Raw genomic sequence first — 21,258 nt, 5'->3', positions numbered from 1 at the left:
CCTTTTTCACATGCCTTCTGTTGATCTATAAGTAGATCAGCTTTCTTTCCTTTAGAGTGTATTTCAAAAGCTTGAATGATGAGAGAAAAACATTCCATGATTTAGCAGCAAACTTGAGCTCTACACATATGTATAAAAGGTACTTCTGAATATTTATCTTCAGTGCCATTTTCTTGCTGCTAAAGATCCCTATATGATACTTCATACTTTTATCTTTAAAATATACCCCTCTTCAGTGGAAATCCAGAAATTCAGAAATAGGTTACTCAGTATCAGCTAAAATTGAAGCTATTACTGATTGGTTTTAACATGTATGTGCCTGAAATTCCAGTAATATCCATTGCTCATGTGACACATGTAGCACTGTGTAATAGAACAATTGTGTAACTATTGTAACACAATAAGAAGATGCATTTTTGATCTCCTTCCTTTTTGGTTGTGTTTTCCAGATTAACTAATACTAATTAACTTGCAGAATATGCATATAACAGATTCAACTTTAACTTTATATACTTGGTAACTTTATAAACTTATAAACTTGGTAACTTTATATACTGGTCTTAACTGTGCCTCATTCTAAAGCAAATTGTTTCCACTGCAGTACAAGGTGTAATACATATGTATAAGTGAGGGAAGGAGGAGTGTTACATTTGGGAAGAATTTTTGAGTTTCATACAATATGATTCTTAGGTAAAACTTGATGTTCAAGTTTATTTACTTTCAGTTTACTTACATAATTATCTATACCTAAATCTTGTTAAGTATTAACACTAAAACTTAAGCACCTCTATACTTTTTAAGATATGATAAACTTGAAGTTGATTTTATGTCATGCAGTTAAAGTAGTTTTTTCCAGAATTTTTCTAGATTTTCTTGAAGTTTCAAAAGTAGCATTTATACTGAGTAAATTTTCCAAGTGTACACTGTTGCCTTGCGAATGCAGGATTGTGTGGAATTGCTTCTTCAATGTTTCAGTCAAATTAGAATATAAACTCAAATTCCTGTCTTTTAGGGGATTAATATGCATTTATTCTCTTTATACATTACAGTTTCTTCCCAGTTTGGTTATAGTAAACTAATCCTTAATTATTTAATTTAATACCTGAAAAAACCCGCATTGTTATTATGTAGTCAGATAATTGAAACATTAATTTGAAAAAGAAAAACTCTGATTAAATGATTAAATTATGTTTCTAACTTCTAGCTGCTCTTTGGACCACAGGAAAGAAATGATACCGTAGCGCTGTTCAACTGTTGAACAATAATAAAAGCTGAAATTTTGTATCAGGGCTGATCAGTCTGCATATGAAGTGGAGCTCTTTCATTTCATGGCTACATTCTTTACCATGTAGGTACAGCTGCTGTGAGTGCCTATAGACATTCTACATTCTCAGCCATGGGTAGAGTTGAAATCACAGGGTCTGTGGAAACCTCAATTTTGAAGTGGTGTGGGCCTTAGTTACTTATGCAGGCTATTTCCCAATGGAGTAATGAGTCCTTAGGGAGCCAGTGACATCTCCTGTCAGTCAGGAAATCCCAAGTTCCTTCACTAAAATAAGCTGTCTGTGGTAAGTATATTTAACATGAACCTGTGGTGTGAGAAGATATTGATGCTTGCTTCCCATGGTCTAGAAAAATGGTAAACTGCTACTCATAGAATCCACTATCCTGATAGTTGCGGGATGTGTATGTTTTTGTATATGAGTTTTAAATTGAAAATGAGACAATACTGCTTCTTAGTATAATGAATCTATTATTTAAACCCAGGTGACACCTAGGTGTCTGTGTTGCTATTTATTTCACAGAATCACAGAATAATGAGGTTGGAAGAGACATCTGAGATCATCAAGTCCAACCTATGCCCAGTGTCATGTCCAGTCTTTTTTTAAACACATCCAGAGATGGTGATTCTACTACCTCCCTGGGAAGACAATTACAGTATTTTATTATTCTTTTGGTGAAAATTTTTTTCCTAATATCCAACCTTTACCTTCCCTGGCGTAGCTTGAGACTGCATCCTCTGGTTCTGTCAGTTACTGCCTGGTGAAAGAGACCGAACCCCACCTGTCTACAACCTCCCTTCAGAAAGTTGTAAAGAGCAATAAGGTCTCCTCTAAGCCTTCTCTTCTCCAGGCTAAACAACCCCATCTCCTTCAAACGTTGCTCATAGGGCTTGTATTTGAAGCCCCTCACCAGCCTTGTTGCCCTCCTCTGGGCGTGCTCAAGCATCTCAATGTCCTTCCTAAACTGAGGGGCCCAGAACTGGACACAGCACTCAAGATGCAGTCTCACCAGCGCCAAGTACAGGGGAAGAATGACCTCCCTGCTCCTGCTGGTCACACAATTCCTAATGCAGGCCACGATGCCATTGGCTTTCTTGGCCACCAAGGCACACTGCTGGCTCATATTCAACTGGCTGTTGACCAGCACCCCCAGGTCCCTTTCCGCCTGAACACTGTCCAGCCACACTGTCCCCAGCTTGTAACGTTGTAGGGCATTTTGTGGCCAAAATGTAGAACTCGGCACTTAGACTTATTAAACTTCATGCTGTTGGACTCTGCCCATCCATCCAACTGATCTAAGTCTCTCTACAAAGCCCTCTTTCCATTCAACAGATCAACACAAGCTCTCAGCTTAGTGTCATCTGCAAATTTACTAATGAAGGACTCGATGACCTCATCCATGTTGTCTATAAAAATATTAAATAGAACTGGTCCCAGTACAGACCCCTGAGCGACACCAGTGGTGACTGGCCACCAGCTGGATGCAACCTCTGTATGCCTCTGGTGTACAGAAGTGAAATCCTGACTGACTGAAATTGATAGCCATACTCATATTAGTTTTCACAGAGGTAAGATTTACATGTAAAGAGCTGCATTAAAAAAGACCTAGCACCTCAAAGTTCCTGGTTAAGCTCTGAAGGACAGCTAAACTGATCTAATAGTAAGTTGCTGCCAAAAGGCGGCATTTCCATCCCACTTCTAGCTGACTCATCCAAACCACAAGTCTGTGCTTGCTTTTGCCCCTGTAAAGGCTCCAGTGTTTTTATGGCTGCATATAGGTGATCCAGCAGGATCTGCTTTTTTCTGGACACAGGGAACTTGCTCTGTAGAAACCATGGCTGCATGGAGGTTTGAGCTCTCTCTTTCAATAGAAAGGTTATTAGAAATTGGTTTGGCTGCAATGGCAGATCATATCCTGAAGTAAAATTGTTGGTTGTGAGTTTTGTCTGAGCACATCATCTGTGTAATGGAGAGGAACAGTGTTCTTTGAAAATGTGTTTTTAGTACTGAGCAATTTTAAAGTAATTTTGAGGAAATTGAAGGACCTTGTCATCACAGGGGAAGATACTTACTTCCTCCAAATATTTTTTAAAAATTCTCAGACCATTCACAAACATAACAACAGGAATTGAATAACGCTTTGTTATTAAATCAATATGAGATCCCAGTTGCTTTCTTATATATTGTACAGTAAGGACTGTTTACTTGCTTATTGCTCAGTAAATGAAACATTTACATTATTCTTAGCTAGTTCAGCTTATTTACAGGTGATCATTCCATTGCTTTCTTCCTTGTGCTGCTACCAGACACCAGAGCTGTAGTAGAATCTATGACAGTCTTCACAACATTTGCTCTTGAGAACATTCTGTTTTATAATATGAAAAACACTTAGAATCATAGAACCATTAAGGTTGGAAAAGAACTCTAAGGGTCATCATGTCCCACCTTCAATAACACTATAGCCACTAAATCATATCTCAAAATGCCACATCAAGTTGTAAACACTTTACTTGTTTTTTGAACACTTATTCTCTTTATCTTAATTTGAAGTAAAAGATAAAATGACTGATAATATTTTTCAAGTTCTGTCAAATTTTAATGCTTGTCTATTCTGATAGTGATAATGTATTCTAAAACTAGCATTAAACTTTTATTAGAAAAATTATCCTTGTGTAGTGTTGAAGTATTATCTTGTTTAGAAATATGATCACTTTTAATTAAATTTTATTTTTAATGTTTTTTCAGATTATAAATTTGATAAATTACCTCTGTTGTGGTTTGGGAAAGATGTTCTTATTAGCCTTTTCCCTCTTTGAAATCTTGTTTTCTAACTAGCATATAGTGCTGTCACTGAATTTTCAAACAAATCTTCTGAAACTTAGTTGGCCCTTTAGAGTTTAAGTGCATTTGACATTTTTTCTCTAGGCTTGTTCCCTAATATATTTGTCTACCATCCCATTTATCTCCATAATTCATGTTATTTATGATTAAAAAAATAAAAAGATACAACACCTGTTTGTTCACTAGGCATTGCATGAAAAGGCATGGAAACACTTATAAAAACAGAGAGCCATTTTATCTCAGGCCATTTTTTTCTCCTGGCAGAAAAGTTTCACACAGAAAAAAATCAGCACAGATAAATGGAAATTGTATGCAAGACTGAAAGTCAAAAAAAATTAGCTTGGTATTTAAGATGTGATGCAAAAGAGATGAGTAAGAGAAAAGAGAACTAGGAATGGACTTAAAGTAAAGTAGAAGTTTTATTCATAGTTGAAAATTTAGGAAAATCAGATGAGAAAATAATCTTTGCATTTAGAACAGTACTTGCCTTGATGCTTGTATATGAATGACAGATACTTTGTTATCAGTGTAAGATGAGGTTTTGGAAAGAGATTTTAGTGCATATATAAAGTATAAAGAAATGTTTGAAAATAAAGTGTGTTACAGAAAAGGAAGAAATGAGATTTTGCATAGGTCAGTTTAGAAAAAATTTAGAGAAAAATAAGATTCCTTCTTCGCTACCTCTGAGCCTGTACACTGGAAAATAGGAAGGATGTTGTCATAACAGAAAACAGGAGTTAGAAAGAAGAGTAAGGGAATATGCCTGAAAACAGAAAAGTACTTGAAAGCTGACATTATTGAGTGCTGTTAAGGAGATGTCACAGACAAAGTAGGAGAGCGATGGCTTAAGAATGGAAAGATCGCTTTACAGTTTGAGGAGATCACATCATCTAAAGGAAAATTTAAATGGAAGAAGCAGGTTAAGAGCTCACTATTAGGCATTTAAAGTGAAACAGGAAAGGAAGTATGGGTTATAGTGAAAAAGACAGAAGAATAATTAGAACATGGAGCTGAAAATTGTGGACGAGAGCTTAGTAAGAGATGTCAAAATCAGAAATAATTTTAACAATATGAAGATACAGAGGTACAAGTGGTATATTTTTGATACTAGAATATATACTTGCTGCTCTTTAATGTTTGATACAATTTAAGTTTCAGATGCCCGTTTACTTTACAGACTTATGTGCTGAAACAGGACATAAACTCAAACCTTTAAAGACATATCTGTGTAGTTAGAGCCATAGATGTTGGCTTTTCAGGTCACTATGAGTTGAAGTTTTGCAGGACTTCTTGTCCTAGTCTGATCCTTTATTTCTGCTCTGGCATTTTACCCTTTTGCAGCAGATCTACTGATCTTTGCTGTCAGAAACCTCTTTTGAACAATCCTCTTGGGGACTGTGAATTTTTTAAAAGTTTATAACTTGTCTGCATAGGGACGGATTTAATGAAAATGACACAAATTTTACCACTTGCGCCACACCTCTTTCTCTTCCATAGAATGAAATTTCAATTATTTTCTACAAAGCTTACTAGAATTAGAACTGTTCAAACTATGAAATACAAGAATTCTTTAACAGGGAAAAAACAGCACATACCTTTTTATTAACACACATTTGTATTCATGTGGTGCTAGATCAGATGAACAATTTGAATTAAATAGATTAATAAACAAACAATGCTCTTAAGGTATTCTACTCAAAAAAAATATATTAGGAAATCTGTACATATATGACTGTATGAACCGAAACTTTAATAACTTTGGATTTAAGTTTTTTAGGTCTATTAAAAGTCCTGAGAAGAAGTTGACTCAGTCATTACTTTTAATGAGATGAACTATTTGCTGCATTTGATTAAAAGTAGTTTAATGCTATTTTTCAGCAATTATACAATTCTTCTGCAATCTTTTTCAAACTACCAACATTTTAGAGAAGAACCTTCTGAAATTCTACAAGGGCAAATACTGGGTCCTGTACCAGGGGAGGAATAATTCCATGTGCCACCATAGACTGAAGGCTGACCTGCTGGAAAGCAGCTCTGTGGAGAAGAACCTGGGGGTCCTGGTGGACAACAAACTGTCCATCAGCCAGCAGTGTGTCCTTGTGGGCAAGAAGGTCTATGCTGTCCTGGGATGCATTGGGAAAAGCTTTGGCAGCAGGTTGACAAAGGGGATCCTGTCATTTTGCTCAGCCTTGCTGAGGCCTGACATGGAGTGCTGTGTCCAGTTCTGGGCTCCTCAAGGCAAGAGAGACATGGAGCTACTGGAGCAGGTCCAGTGGAAGTTGGCAAAGATGATTAAGGAACATCTCTCTTATGAGGAAAGGCTGAGGGAGCTGGGTCTGTTCAGCCTCAAGAAGAGATGATTGAGATGAATAACTCAGTATATGTGTCTGAAGTGGGGGAAGAAAGAGAATGGATCGAGGCTCTCCTCAGTAGTACTGAGCAATAGGACAGGAGACAATGGGCAGAAACCGAGTCACAGAGAGTTCCACCTGAACATGAGAAAGAGCTTCTTTACTGTGTAAGTGACCAAGCACTGAAACAGATTGTCCAGAGAGATTGTGAAGTCGCTCTCACTTGAGATATTCAAAAGCAATCTGGACACAAACCTGTGCCACGTGCTCTAGGATGACCCTGCTTGAGCAGGGAGGTTGGAGCAGTGATGCACTGTGGTCACTTCCAACCTCACACATTCTGTGATTCTGTGATTTTGTAAAAGAATCCGATTGGAAATACTGCCTTGTTATCTGATAAAACAGTACAAAATTTCTTCAAAGATTTTTTGAGGATTCTGTTCTTGAAATGACAGAGCTAAATTGCTTAGAATCCTAGATTTAACTAGAACACAAACATCTTTGATGTTTAAAAAAAACCACAAGAGATTAGAGATAATATTACTTTGATAAAAAGTTATAAATCCTTTTACCTCTCAGAATTCTAAAATTTTATGACATCATACTAACCTGGTTTAGAACATACTTGAAGAATATTCAAGAAGGAAGATGAACTGAGATCCCAATTAAACTGCACTGAAACGTATGCTAGAACCACTTTGGGATTAATGTCTTTTAAAATTTTCACTTAGTATCACTTAGCTTGAAAAAAGTTACTATATCTACAGTATGTCTACAGGTTCTATCCCCGTACAATTGCCACACTGGATAAATTATCACATACCAGAAAAAGAGAAGGAAAAAAAAAGAAGAAGAAAAAGAGCAAGGGGAAAAGAGCAGTAGATGCATAATCAAGTCACATGAATTTTCCTCTTTCGTACAATAAATCAGAAGTATATTCATCTCAAATCTTTTAAATGTGCAGTAATACGAAGTATTTATTACACTTTTCATTAATTTTATACAAAAATTAAGCCGTTTTTACAATTTTTTTTTGAAAAGGAAATCCAAGGAATCCATCCAGTTCACCATTGTTAACACAGCCTTTCATGTGTGAAAGTTTTGAGGAAGTTAAGAATGAATCTGTCAAGTTATGCTACCAGATGAAAAGTTCACTTCCCAGCTCTTCATAGAAATGAAAGCTAAATATGACACCAGGAATAGTTTACCTCAAGGCAACTTAAGATATAGATTTACAATTCAAGAATATCTGTGTGGCATGTGCACTTCTAGTTGGTGAAGGTTATAACACATTCCTGCACTCCTACATAGTAAGCCTATGTTACCAGCTAATGCTGTTGTGTACAGGCTTTTCCTATGTTATTAGAATCATTCTCCTGTATTCTGTACTGTGTAAAGAATAATGCCTTGCCCTCCTTTTGAAAACCACTGATTTCGTATTGTTAACTTAGGGGGAAAAAAAAGACACGGTTAAAATAGAGGAATTTACCTTCAAAAATAAGTCCTGTTTTCTCTGTTCCAGTTTTAGATGGGGGTTGCTTTATCCTTTATACTTTTCTGCTTTCTATATGTATTTCTTTATCTTACAGGTCCTATCATCTAATTGTTAACCCTGTTTTCTTTATGATAAAAAGATTGAGAAGAAACTAATTTTGGTTCCAGAAAACCAAAGTTTTTCATTGCCTCTTTTCTTATTCAAAATTCTAAATAATTCTACTCTTGGTGAGCAGCTGATTAGGATATCTCCAAAAACTTTGTTGCAGATTATACAGCCCTACATCATCAGAAGTCTTAGTCACTTTACATTCATAGTGGTGGGGGTTGCTACTCTTCTCAATGCTACTTCTCAAGAAGTCAGGGAAAAAAGGAAATTTCATGTTCCTGTAACTTTAAAATAGGTGGGTTTTTTCCCTCCAAAAGCTTATCCCAATCCTATGAACATGATATTTTAAGAAGATGATAATACCACTTTTGGAGATTTTTTTAACCTTATTTTAGGGAAGAAGTCACTGATTAACAAGTTAAAGTTTTTGAATTGTTGCGTTGATTAGTCAGGAAAGGCTGGAGTTTTTTCCCCTCTACATTATCAACATATAATGGTTAATTCATACTTAATTGATGTGTGTGTGGTGGTGATTCTTTTACAATGTGTCCATATATTATGGGTTAGTTTGGTTCAATGTCACTTTCAGAAGAGCTTTATATGCCAACATTTCTTAAAACTGGTAATTTTGATTTATTTTTATTTATTTGAAATTTTACATAAAGTGAAAATAGAATTTTTTATTTTAAAATACTTTCTTAAGAATCCAGACAATTTTAAAATTCTTAACATGTATCAAACATGTTCTTTTTAGTCAGATAAGGCTTTAGAATATGGATTTTTTTTAGCTGAATGTAATGCCATGAAAATGTAACTTGGATTTCTAATGGTCTTGATAAATGCGAGTAATATCAGGTAGTTGTCCCTCAGGTGAGGGCTTCATGCTACACTAATACATATGTACAAAGTAAACCATTTAAAATATGTTTCCTTTGCATAACTCAGAAGTAGTGAAATGCCTTTCAGTAATGTTCTTTTTTTCACCACAGAACAATGCCATTAATTTCTGCTCCAATCTCTTGACATTGCTGCAGTTCTCTACACTTGTCTTGTGGCTGTGCATAAGAGCATTCTGCAACCATTGTTAATATCTGCAGGAAGGAGTTCTGCTCCTGTCAGTGGATTTATCAGGAATTACAGATGGAGTAGAAATTAGTTTGAAGTGATTATACCATTTGTGCTGTCGCTTACTGATTTAGAGTCAAGCTAGACTACAAAACTGGAATTGAAAGCACAATTCTTTTTATTGAACACTGTCAAAAACAGCATTATCAAATTTTTTGAGATGTTTCTGTTATCATATACTAGTCTATCTCAGAGAAATAAAGCCCCACTTGCTCTCTTGGCAGCGCATAATAAGTTGATGGATGTAGTTCAGTTGGGGAGTTAAAAATGCATTGAAAATAATGGGCCATAACATTGTAGGGTTAACATTTATTCATAGATGATGCAATTAAATAAAACAGGCATTAACTTCAAGGTCAGTCAGGGAAGTAATAAAAGTGAATGTTTTAATTGAATTCTAATTGCCCCCCATTGGTACATGTAAGTTAAATAAAATAGATGTCAGTCCTGCAAATTATAGTTCCGTTCCTAATTAATTTTTTAATTCTACATAGAGTCATCCAGGCCCTGGACCTTGTTGTTGGTTTATCCATCCACTCAGTTCCATTGAGGATAAATTTGGAGGATGTGGTACTAAGAATTTACAATATGTTGTTCTTCTTGTTAGTCTAAGCCGTTTTAAGAATCTGAATCAGTAAAGAAAAGTGTACCAAATAGAAGTATAGATTTAAAAAAACCTATTTTGTAAGTATTGTTCCAAATACTTTATTATACTAATCGTAGCAACAGGCATACAGCTTCATCTATGCATGCATAGCAGTAGAGATTGGAGATGTGGATTACTGGTTCTGCAGATTGAAAGTTACCTTGGTTCCTGATGCCTTTAGCAGACAGTCTCTATTCACTCACAATATAAACCTTTTGGAAGCTGAAAGAAATACTATGTTTCAAAATAATTGCAAGCTGTCTAAAAATGGAATTCTGCTGAGAAACAGGAAGGGCACTTCACAGATTTTCATGTAGGTGTGGGATATCACTAAAGAGTTTACCCATAGTGTATACATAGGCAATTGATTTGTATTTCATAAACTATTTGTATCATAGTTTCTTTTAAATTACTGGTTTTCATTCATTACTGGACAGAAGATGTGTCCATATTACTGAAGAGAACCTTGTGAAAGAAATAATATGTCAGTGTGTCTGGTTGTGAAAACTTCTCTTCTCATATGTTTGTAATGTATCCCTTGGTTTAAATTTAGAGGAAATCAATCTTTTGTTATCAAGGAGAGAGAAGTTACTTATCTTAGCAATGTAATTATATTAAAGGAAGAATGTTAATGTAAATGTGGGAAATGGTACTGTAATGATCACTCTTTCATTTGCATCAAGAGAAATAGCTTGTTTGGCCTAATACCTATCCCATTATAATCAAGGACAAAATGCTAACCTGATGTAAGTTGGAAGAGATCACCAGAACTATTTGAACTATTTAAATTGAATTAATATATTTCAAAACTATTTCCACAAGAATAAATTATCACATATCTAGCACATACATTTTTAGTCTGTTAAAAGAAAAGCAATAAAACAATACAAAAAAAGAATAGAGGGTGGAAAAAGCCTCAGTCTTTTAAAACTTTAATTATTAAGCAGTTTTAAAAGCATTCCCCTACATGGTAAGGGAATTTTTAATGAGCTTTAATGAAATATTTAAAAACTTTCTTAGTGTTTTGAAATCTCATTCACTCTAATTTGTTTTAGTTTCACAGGAATTTAAATATACCAAGATCACAATTATAAAAATTAAGAGACATATTAGCTATTTTAACTCAGCAATGACTTTAAATAATAGTGTGCTGTACATTTATATAACAGCTTTCATCATCAACAATCTGAAGTGCTTTGCAAGGTACATATTTTAGAAATTGCTTCTGAATTGAGTAATTTTGGTTGCAGCTCTGTAATGATACCTATTACAGTATGAAGCAGGAGAGCAGGAAAAAATAGAGAAGTATTGTATCAGTACAAAAAGGACCCCAAACCACAATAACTAAGGGTAATAAAAAATGGGACAACTGAAAATTTCACAGTATTCCTTCAGTTTAGGGAGTTATAATTTTGTCTTTTTCTCATTTGTTTCATATGTAAGACCTTTTGACAACTTTGTATCAAATCCAACTAGCATATTTACTTGGCTGAAGATGTCAGCTTTTGAAACAGTTGTTCCTGGATTATTTTATCCCACTGCTCATTTTTGCCAGTTTCTTGGTTTATCCTGAGATGTGACCATTAAGTGCCATGAGCTGGCCAAAATTAGAAAGTCAAGAAATTTGAAACAGGAATACAGAGGAGCAAGTTGGAGCAGCTATCAAGTGTTAATAGGGCTTACTTTTTTACAAAGAAAAATAAATCAAAATGTAGGCATAATACAGAATATTTTGTGATGGATCTAAAGGTACAATGTTCAATATGTTCTGTAGGTCTGAGTTTTCTTTATATCTCCCTCCTTTTTAATCTTATATTTTATATGTGCATAAAACACACAAAGAATGGGATTTGGCAAAAGAACTTTTTATTATGAGCCTGTGTCCCTTCCAGTTGTAGGAAACATGAAAAAAATTAAATTGTATTTTAATTGCATAGGTATCTACAAAGGTAACTTCTGACTTAAGAGGTAGTATCCTTGTAGTATTTTTATTACCATGGACCTATGTGTTTACTTCACTTGTCAGTGAAATTTCTAAGGGATACAATAGCTTCTCCACTTGACCTGTAGTGAAATGGTAGCTAGCTTTGTTTTTCCATAAACCTGGAAAATATTTGCCCAAAGATTAGGGAAAATTCTGACTCAGTGTATTTTCTTTAGGATAGTAATTATTTTAGATGATGTGGAGTTTCTAAGAGAGATGTGGTATATTTTAAAAAGAAAAAAAGAAATAAACATTTCTTGATGTCATAAGAGTACTTAATAACAAATATTTTTACATTTTTTGGGTTTTTTTTTCAGGCTTAGATCCAGATAAGCATCTAGGAAAAACTCTAGGTGAAATGGAGCCTGTTCTTCTGGAGGTGAGTATAACTCAAAGGATATTCATATTGTTAAACATGCAGTTAAAAAGAAACACAGGCAGAAATTCAGTAAAGTTACCTTAATAAAAATTATTTACTTTCACAAATTGGGTGTTAACCCAAAGCTTAGCTTTGTACACAAAATATAAGCCTTTGCTAAGCACTTTCCATATCAAAAAACATTATTTCTTGATATAATTCACAAATGGTGTCACCATCTTTAAAACAAGCTAAAGGCATGAAAACTCAGTGTTGCAGGAACACTAACTGGTATATCAATATAATACAGCTAAATAATTGTACATTAGAGACTTTCACAGCAAGAAATAGTAGTGGCAAAATCATAGGTGATACAAAACTTCCCCGAAGATTCCTATTTGCAGGTTTCCTGCTGTTTATACAATCAGACTGCATACAGTGGGGCCTTTAAAAATGAAATAAGAGGTATATTCTTGAGGATGTGTTTAATTCTGTGAAAAGGACTGTGTGTCGTCATACTAGGATAATGCTTCTTGGCAGAGCGAGTAGATTTATTTAAAGAAAAATCATTCAGCTAGGGAAAAGAAAAAACACCAGATTTTGTACTTGAGGTTTCTTTGAGTTTGATGTAGAAGCATCAAACATCAAGCTAAGTAAATTTTAAGAATAACAGTTCTGAAATTATGTTTTCATGTATTGTCTGTGACAATGCCAGTTTACCACAATTCCTTGTCCTTGAGCCTGTTAGATACCCACAATGATTGCATGTCTCTTAAAATTGTCTTGATGTAGCTTTCAGTGTAGGTTGTCTAAATGTACACAAAGTGATGTCCTAAAAATATTTTTCATTATTAATCTGGGTAGTTACTGGTCAGCCTGGCTTTGTAAGTAGTTTGTTTTAGAACACTTAAGGGTATGGCAAACTTGCAGAAGAGAAAGAAAAAGTAACCATAACTTTAAAAAGCTCTTTTGCTACCGAAAGATAGAGTTACATAGCAATTATATCTTATGTTTCACTCAATTTTTTTATTTATTTACATGGAGAGAAGAAGATAGGTAATTGCTGCTTGAGAAATCTAGAAAGGAACAATTAAGGTACATAACATTCAAATAACCTTACCTGAAGACATGGTGCTGGTCTGTTCTTAACTTGAGGTTTGTTGCTTCAGACCTGGAGAATCTGCCCAGAAATCTTCCCCTCCTCCTTCCTGGCCCTCTGCTATGTAAAGTAGCTGGTATACAATCCCATTCATTATCTTTTTTTGGAAGTCTTGTTTCACTCATTTCTTAAAACAATCTCAACATTCTGCATTCACAGAAAGCTTCTGTAATCAAAATTCAGGTTGCAGCCTCAGTGGGGTTACAGCTACTCACCTCAGTTGAATCAATCCTGATTTCTTTAAAACTGTAGCAGCAAGTATTGCAATTTTAATTGGGCTAATAAGAAGTATTATTCTGCATTTGATTTCACCATCATTCATTTTTAAAAGAAAATAATAAACTATGAAATCCAAAAGTACCTGGTATTTTTTATGAATTGCATATATTCACCATCATGTTTGATGTCTTAATTAAAGTGATTCTTACTTACTCGGTTTCACTGAAATTATTACTATCATGGTTTAACATTTCTCAAAACCCACATTTGATGATTTTATCTTTTATTGATACAACAGTAAACAAAGCAATGACTGGCTAAAGTGTACAAATAGGGCATTCTGACACTGCTTGCAGTGTTTGTCAGACCATTGTAGAGAAGACTACACAACTGGTTATTTGTTCATTTGACTGTTGCTTGTGCGTATGTATGCTATGAAAGTCAAAGCCATTACAAATACTTTTTTTAACTGGATACTTAGTTGGCTTAAGGCCTTATAAAACAAAATCATTAACTATAAACTGAAGAAAAATACTTTCAATGTGAAAAATACTCTTTTGCAAACCAGTGAAGTTTTCAGCATCAGAAGTTCTGTGAAAACAAGGAGTTCACAGTTTCCAGTAAGGAAGAGAGATAAAATTTAATATTCTGAACATACCATATAAAACACCATAATGCAAATATCCAAAACTGCCATGGCTTTATATCCCCGTGATCTTTGATTTGTACTCTATTATCTAACCAATAATTTCAAATTTTACAGTAAATTTGTTTTTCTTGTTGGAGTTTTTTGCTAATAGAGTTTCTTCCTGTTCTTTGGGATTGTGTTTTGAGTTCAGTGTTGACATCTGATGTTATTTTACCATAGTTGTTTATTCAGCTAAGTGCAGGGTATTTCATTGCAGCATTTTTCCTAGTGTGATTTGCAAGTTTGTGAAAATTTTTACAGTTCTGTTTGGAATTAATAAAGTAATGTTCTCTATGTTCTTCAGTTCTGTTGAAAATCACTTTATATCTGAATAATTTCAGTGCCCAGAAAAATGCCAATGTCTTTGATAAAGAGCCACAAAATGTCATATATGTTGAGTAATTTGGGACTTGTAGGGAGTATATTTTACTTTTATCATGTACTCACAAAGTTCAACTTCTCTGGTACTACAGATGTGGAAAGAGAACTCACTCACTTCTTACTCTTTTTGTTTTGTTTTTTGGGTTTTTTTTTATACTAAACATTTACCTTAAGGAACAGTCAATGAGACCAAAATTAACTTCTATTACCATAATGCATCTGTTAGAATTTGTCTTTTGGATATATAAGAAATAAGCATGAACTAGCCATTCTTTTAGCAAAAAATCTCTGGTTGAGGCATTATAAGAGTGTTGCAGAAAGGAAAGTTTTTGAATTATTTCTTTTTTCTAATTGGTAGGTCTTTAATTAGTTTTTGAGGAGTGGATAATTGCTAAATTATTAAATTACTTTCATGTCCCAATGTTTCCTCTGTAACAGGAGTCTCAGCTTTTTACAGAAAAGAATTTTCTGTCAACTTATGTCTCAGGTTGTGATCCCACTCTCTTTTGAACTTGTTAATAGAATGGCAAGTGGACATTAAGGTTATATTTGTCTGTAATTTTATCTCTGCCAATAGGCAATAGGAAAATGTTTATTTGTACACTTGCCTCAAAAGTTGATGAGAACATCTTGATGTACAGAGCATTTCTGCAAATATGAGAGTTTATTACGTCCTACAATTTCTGAAAGGGAACAAAGGAAAAAGGAAGCACTTGAATTCAAATATTCAAATAATTCACTTGAATTCAAATAATCTTTGATTATGAAAGTTAAAGAAGGAAGCTTAAAGCCTTGTGTTTCATTCTCAAGGTAGGAAGAGACTGTTCTTCAGGCAATGTTTGGACTGGTCATTTATATGTATCGCATTTATATGTGTATCCTGTATCGTATTGTGTACTTAAGATAAACTTTGTGCAGTCTGGAAGATGGTTTCATCATAGATTTCTTTTGCAGTTTGAAGTGGACTTGCATTACTTGCAATTAGTTATGTTTGACTTAAAAATTTGCAGTTTTCTGGCTCATCTGTACTAGAAGGCAGATTTAGCAATCATAAAACTTAGAGTCTATGCTGTTCTGTTATTATTAATTTAGCATCCAATTTGCAAACTCAAATAAACGGTCTTCAAATAATGTTAATATTCTAAATTATTAACAGGCAAAATTCTCATGCCATTGATGACATTTAACAAATATTGCTGACTTTGTTAAATGAACGTTAAGGATCTGTTCTATGAGCTGCTAAATATCTTTTGTTCCTATCGACATTTGTGAGAACTGAAAACCCTTTAGCACCTTGTATAATTGGTGTCAAGAATGATGTTGAAGCCAGTGACATTGAAAATGAGAATTTCTCACAACAAAGATAGGAAATAGTCTCAGATCTTCTGAGTATTCCATGCAAATTGCCAATAATTATTCTAGACACTGTTTACAAGCAGAGCTACCAATTTTGAAAATGATTTGTAAACAGTCACTCCATGTATTCGCTGTGGAAAGATTACTGTTAGAAAGTTCTTTCCTGGTTTTCTCTCTTTCAATTTTTAATAGTTTTCTTTAGGGTTTTTTTTTTTTTGTTTGTTTGTTTGTTTGTTTGTTTGTTTTTTCAAATAAAGTAAGAATAAAAGGTTTTGACTAACTGTTTTGTAGGTTGTCCATTCTTGTTGCATCAACAGTAATTATTCCTGATGTATTTGTCCTATAGAAACCTTGTTGCCATTGTTGACAGATGGAGTTCTCTTTTATGTCAGGAGTGTAATTTTTTAATGAGCACTTGATTAAAGGTTCTCTTTTGCTCCTTTTATTTGAATGAAAATGTGAAAGGGAAAATTAAAAATAACTCTCATAACAAGATACTGAAAAAATGTTTCAATCATGCTTCGAAAGACATTTTGATTTTACAGCACCACACAACTAAATATTCACATAGAACATTACCAAGGTATTATTTTCTCAGAGCATTTTCCTTTTCTGCAAAAAAATGGCTGAAGGTGATTCAGGCCTTTGGTTTAAGTAACTGAAGTTATAAAAACTCTTGGAATTTTGTAAGTAAGAAGCTTTGAAAGAGAACTGTAAAGTAACAGGAACTACATTCAGCTTCAACAATAAAAATACAGTATCATTTAAATATATGTAATAGTCTTGCTACACAAATATTCTAGTAACTTTATGAAAATGTAATCTATGATGTATAAATATCCCAGTCTTATCTTTGCCTCAAAAGAAACAGTAGATTTGGAATTATCTTCTAGCCTTCAGACAGACTTTATCTAGCCCTCTTATGTTCTGGAGAACTGTACTTCTACTTTGACTGGAGAAGCATCATGGGTGGGCTTCTGTTCCTCTAAGGACAGGTATAAAGGGGTTAAATAAATATTCCCAAAAGTAACATCGGTGTTTGCAATGGAGTTAAGGACTGCAGTTCAAGTTCTTATGAGTCACTTAAAGCAGAATGTTAGTACTTGTTAAATGTTAAAAAACCTGGACAGGGCTTGGCTTATCTAGTTATATACTTAAGTGAGATATCCAGAGCTTCAGGAATATTCGTAAATATATGTTGATTTTAAAAGTATATTAAATACAATTTATAAATGAAACAACATGTTTCTCCTTAGATCTTGCTTTAGCTTTTTGTTTTTGACTTAGAAAATTCTCATTTGTTTTGTTAGATTTTTTTGAAAGAATATTTACCTAAATATAGAATACAGGTTCTGAATCTGTTGTAAAAAAATGTGTTCATAGTATACTTCTATGTGAAGTGCTACTTCTTGTGTTGACTCACAGTAAAAGTTTCTCCTCCAAGTGAAATACATATACTAAAGAAAGACAAGTATGGGAGTCTGAACAAGCTTTTGTGGCCACTGAGAAAGAAGAACTAGGAATCAATTTGTTAATATAAATATTACAGTGCCAGTTCTATTTAAAATGTAACACATCAGTAATTTTTAATCACTGTTAGAGGCATACAAAGAAATCAAGACCTGACTGTATGATGATTGGGTTTTTTCAGCCTTGTAATGCATAGTCGTTTAGAAAGTACATGTCATGGTTTAACCATGCATGTACTAGTATGCAACTACCAGTTGCATACTAATAGCAATAGTAGTATGTACTAGCAACTAGCATTTACTGGTTTTGACATTTTCATCAAAATATGTTTAATAAACTTCTTTAGTGTAATACTTAACATGTTTCAATTTCTCTTTTTTGATAGCTCTCTGAGAAATACGGAGTCCATGTTTGTGGAGAAGGAGGGGAATATGAAACATTCACTCTGGACTGCCCTCTGTTTAAGAAGAAAATAGTTGTGTAAGGAACAGTTTCTTCTACTTCCTTATATTAAAGCAATGGGAGCATCTTAAAATTTAGTTTGAGACAACTAGAGGTGGTAAGAGGTAACACATGGCATCTGCAGAAGTAAAACATGTTCTTTAAGTTCACAGACACTCATGTTGTTTAACACTGGCAAAGTCCTCTGGAAACCTAAATCAATACCTGACACGATGAGGCATTCATAGAGGGCTATAAACTTTTTAGACATTTGCACTTTCGTTTACTTGCTGATTATGGCCTGCAGTAAAACTGGTACCTATACACTGACACTTTTATCCTTTCATGAAGTGTGAATTGCCTGTAATATTTATCTTTCATTACAGCTAAATTTAATAAAGTGCCACTTCAGTAGCCTGTGGGTTCCATTAACTCTGTATGTGTGTGTGTCTAAGTTTAGTAGCTTAGAATGATAACAATAAACACTTTTCTTCAATTAGTAGAGGATATTTTAAATACAAACTTTGTATTAATCCATCTCAATTACACTGAATAGTTTATTCCTTTGACATTAATTGCTAAAATCTGTGTAGTGAGCTGTGGAAAATACTTGTGTCTTGTTTCTTATAAGTCTGTTAAGTAGCTAGGCCTGGTTACTTCAAGTAAAATATTTGGACTGCTGTTCTTTTTCTGAAGCAAGTAAACAGACCAGTAATTATGTATTGGTGATTGATTCTCAGTCATCTTAGTGCAGCTCCAGATCATGGAGCATATAGACACAATTGATGCTTTCATGGTACAGGTTCATTTGTTTCACTTTTCTGTAAGACTGGGATCTGTTTGTGTAAGGAATAGAGAACCAAGAACTGTTAGCTCCATTTCATTGTGTGGCATTTGGGAGGAGAAAATCAATAGACAAAGTGGTTAAAGCATTGGCAGCTAATCTTGGCAGATGTCCACTGAAATACTTGTTGATTATGCCCTTGGTTTGGGATCAACCAAAGAGCAGTTTGAGTAGGAATATATTATAATATATTCTAAATGTATATCTGGTTATCAGTGATATAAAGACAGTTCAAGTGGCTAGGAAAAGCTGAAGCAGAGGTGGTAAGGCTGAGTTGTCTTTATTTCTCTTGGTGATACTCCAAAAAATAAAAGTTAAAAATAAAAGCACAAAAAATACATAAAAGAAATATTTAAATTAATGAGTATTTAATAATAAATATATGGCACAGCAGACTGTTAAACACTTCTTCAATGAGTTTTACTGTATGAACTTCACAAGAAAAATATTTTATAGTTTCTTCTTTAAATAAGTTATGACTTTTTTTCTACTTTGTACTCTTGCTTTTCATACACACTGAATCCAAACAGACTTTGTAATCATGTTAACTCTCCTAGTAGAGTTTCCAAATGTTTAGATATACATGGTTCAGGTATACATCTCTCCTGGTTTCAGCTAGGCCAGGTTTAGATTTTTGCAATAGCTGGGAGGCAGCCTGGCCAAGGACCCCAGTGTTATTTGATAGGACCTCACTCATTGCCAGGGTTGGGGGGAACTCTCTCTCTCTCCCTCTCTCTCTCTCTCTCTCTCTCTCTCTCTCTCTGAGAGAGGAGTGTTCCTCACAGATGAAGAAACGTGGCAGAGGGGGAGCCATCTGTTGCAGGTTGGGTTGGTTTAGTCAGAAGCTCAGTTAATGTTAGTTAGGTATGTTCCTTGTACATCCCTATCTTTCCCTCACAGTGGTTTGCTCCAGGTTGTTTACCCCAAGATTTCCCGTCGCTCGAACCCACAGTCAATCATCTCACTCCTCCCGAGTTTTCTCCTTATTTGGTTCTGTCAGTCAAGGTTTGTTCCCTCCCTGTTGAGTGTCAATCATGTAACCACCCCAGAAAGTTCTGTGTCAATCACCCCACCTTAGCCTTTCTATTCATCCCAAAACGCTGTACCCACCTTTGTTATGCTAACATTGGTTGTTATAATCCATGTCACTCCTCTAACGTTTGTCCCCACAGGGCAAGGCAGGTTTCCACCCATGTCCGCCCACCCCCTACTTAATCTAATGCATTCCTTTGTCCTGTCGCCATTTTGCCTTGCATTGTGCTGAGGGCAATTTGCTCAGACCACGCATGGGGGAATAAAAGTTCTCAGTTTCACAGGCAGAGTGTCCTTCTCTCGTCCCTTCGCTTCCTCTCAGCGTGAAGCTACTAAAGCTGCCTACCCACACCAGGGCACTCTGCAACCCTGGAGTGCCCGCTCACGTGGCTACGGCCTCACAAGGCAGTGCTAGCCTGCACTTTCAACTGCTTGAGGTCATAATGGGCACCCCCGCAGCCATCTGTATTGTAGCAGGGCTGTCAGTGAGCATTTTTGAATGTGAATCACTCATGATTGTGTTCTTTTGTTATTAATATTGTGCTTTTATTGTTCATTTTCTTATCTCACTGCTGCTACCAGTAACTTGTTCTTATCGGAACCCATGATCTCGGCCTTTTGTGCATCCAGTTCTCAACTCCATCCCACCACATGGGGAGGGGAAAACAGGGGCAGGGGGCAGTGAAAGAGAGAAGTGTGTGGTTTTGGAGAGTCTCGGTGGGGGCACTGAATTTGGGAGTGCCATTCCTAAAGTAGGACTAAATCCTGATGCAATTTTTAAAGCTTAAATGGTGTTGTAAGCATTGCAACTTAGAAGCTAAAACCTGTCAGAATTTTCAAGATTCCTAAATTCCTAAACAACTCCAAAACATCTCCTGAGTGCGGCGTTTCACTTTTTTCCCCCCGGTCCTGGGCAGCGGGGTGTCTGGCTAGCACACTGCTTCTCCGCCGGACCGGGGCCGCCGCATGGGTACGGAGCTCTAGGGCTGTGCCTCCGCATGGGTCTGCCACGCCATAGCCAGACGCTGAGCCAAGACAAAGGGTGAGAGAATGGCACACCCTGCTCATGTGATTGAGAACTCTTTATTCCCACATGGCTGCAGCGGTGAATAATGCAGCTGTTCCAAAGCCAGCATGGGCAGGAGTGGCCGCGAACAAAGGGACACGTGGGATCTTATAGGGGGCGGGCCGACGGGGGCGGAAGCCCCCCTCACCCAATGGGGACAGACAACGGGGGAGTGACATGGAACGCGGTAACCGATGGGAATGCGACAGGGGTGTGTGCTGGGTTCTGGGATGAATGGGAATGCAGGGGCGGGGTAACAGACACAGAACTCTCAGGAGTGGATGAGGGGGTGGTTACAGGACTGGCAATGGTGATGCTCCAATGGTAAGTGACCCGGAGTGGACCACCGCGGGGGGAACATGGGGGTACGCAGGGGTACACAGAACTGCCTAACTAACATATATTAGAGCC

At 35.6% G+C, this 21,258-nt stretch overlaps 1 protein-coding gene across 4 annotated transcripts in view; it reads left to right on the top strand.

The window, feature by feature from the left end:
• The window catches only part of DPH6 (diphthamine biosynthesis 6), a 201,321-nt gene that overhangs the window by 45,861 nt on the left and 134,202 nt on the right, over nt 1-21,258 (top strand). For all 4 annotated transcript variants that reach the window (XR_010999964.1, XM_068193022.1, XM_068193023.1 and 1 more), the window contains 2 exons: nt 12,151-12,212; nt 17,850-17,944. Coding sequence is in view for 3 of the 4 variants with exons in the window: in XM_068193022.1 (XP_068049123.1) it covers nt 12,151-12,212; nt 17,850-17,944 (157 nt within the window). In the remaining variant the exon portion in view is untranslated. The remainder of the gene's footprint in view (nt 1-12,150; nt 12,213-17,849; nt 17,945-21,258) is intronic.

The sequence above is a fragment of the Anomalospiza imberbis genome, chromosome 6 (genome assembly GCF_031753505.1).
Source record: "Anomalospiza imberbis isolate Cuckoo-Finch-1a 21T00152 chromosome 6, ASM3175350v1, whole genome shotgun sequence".
Classification (NCBI taxonomy): domain Eukaryota; kingdom Metazoa; phylum Chordata; class Aves; order Passeriformes; family Viduidae; genus Anomalospiza; species Anomalospiza imberbis.
This window is presented reverse-complemented; position numbering and strand designations above follow the sequence as displayed.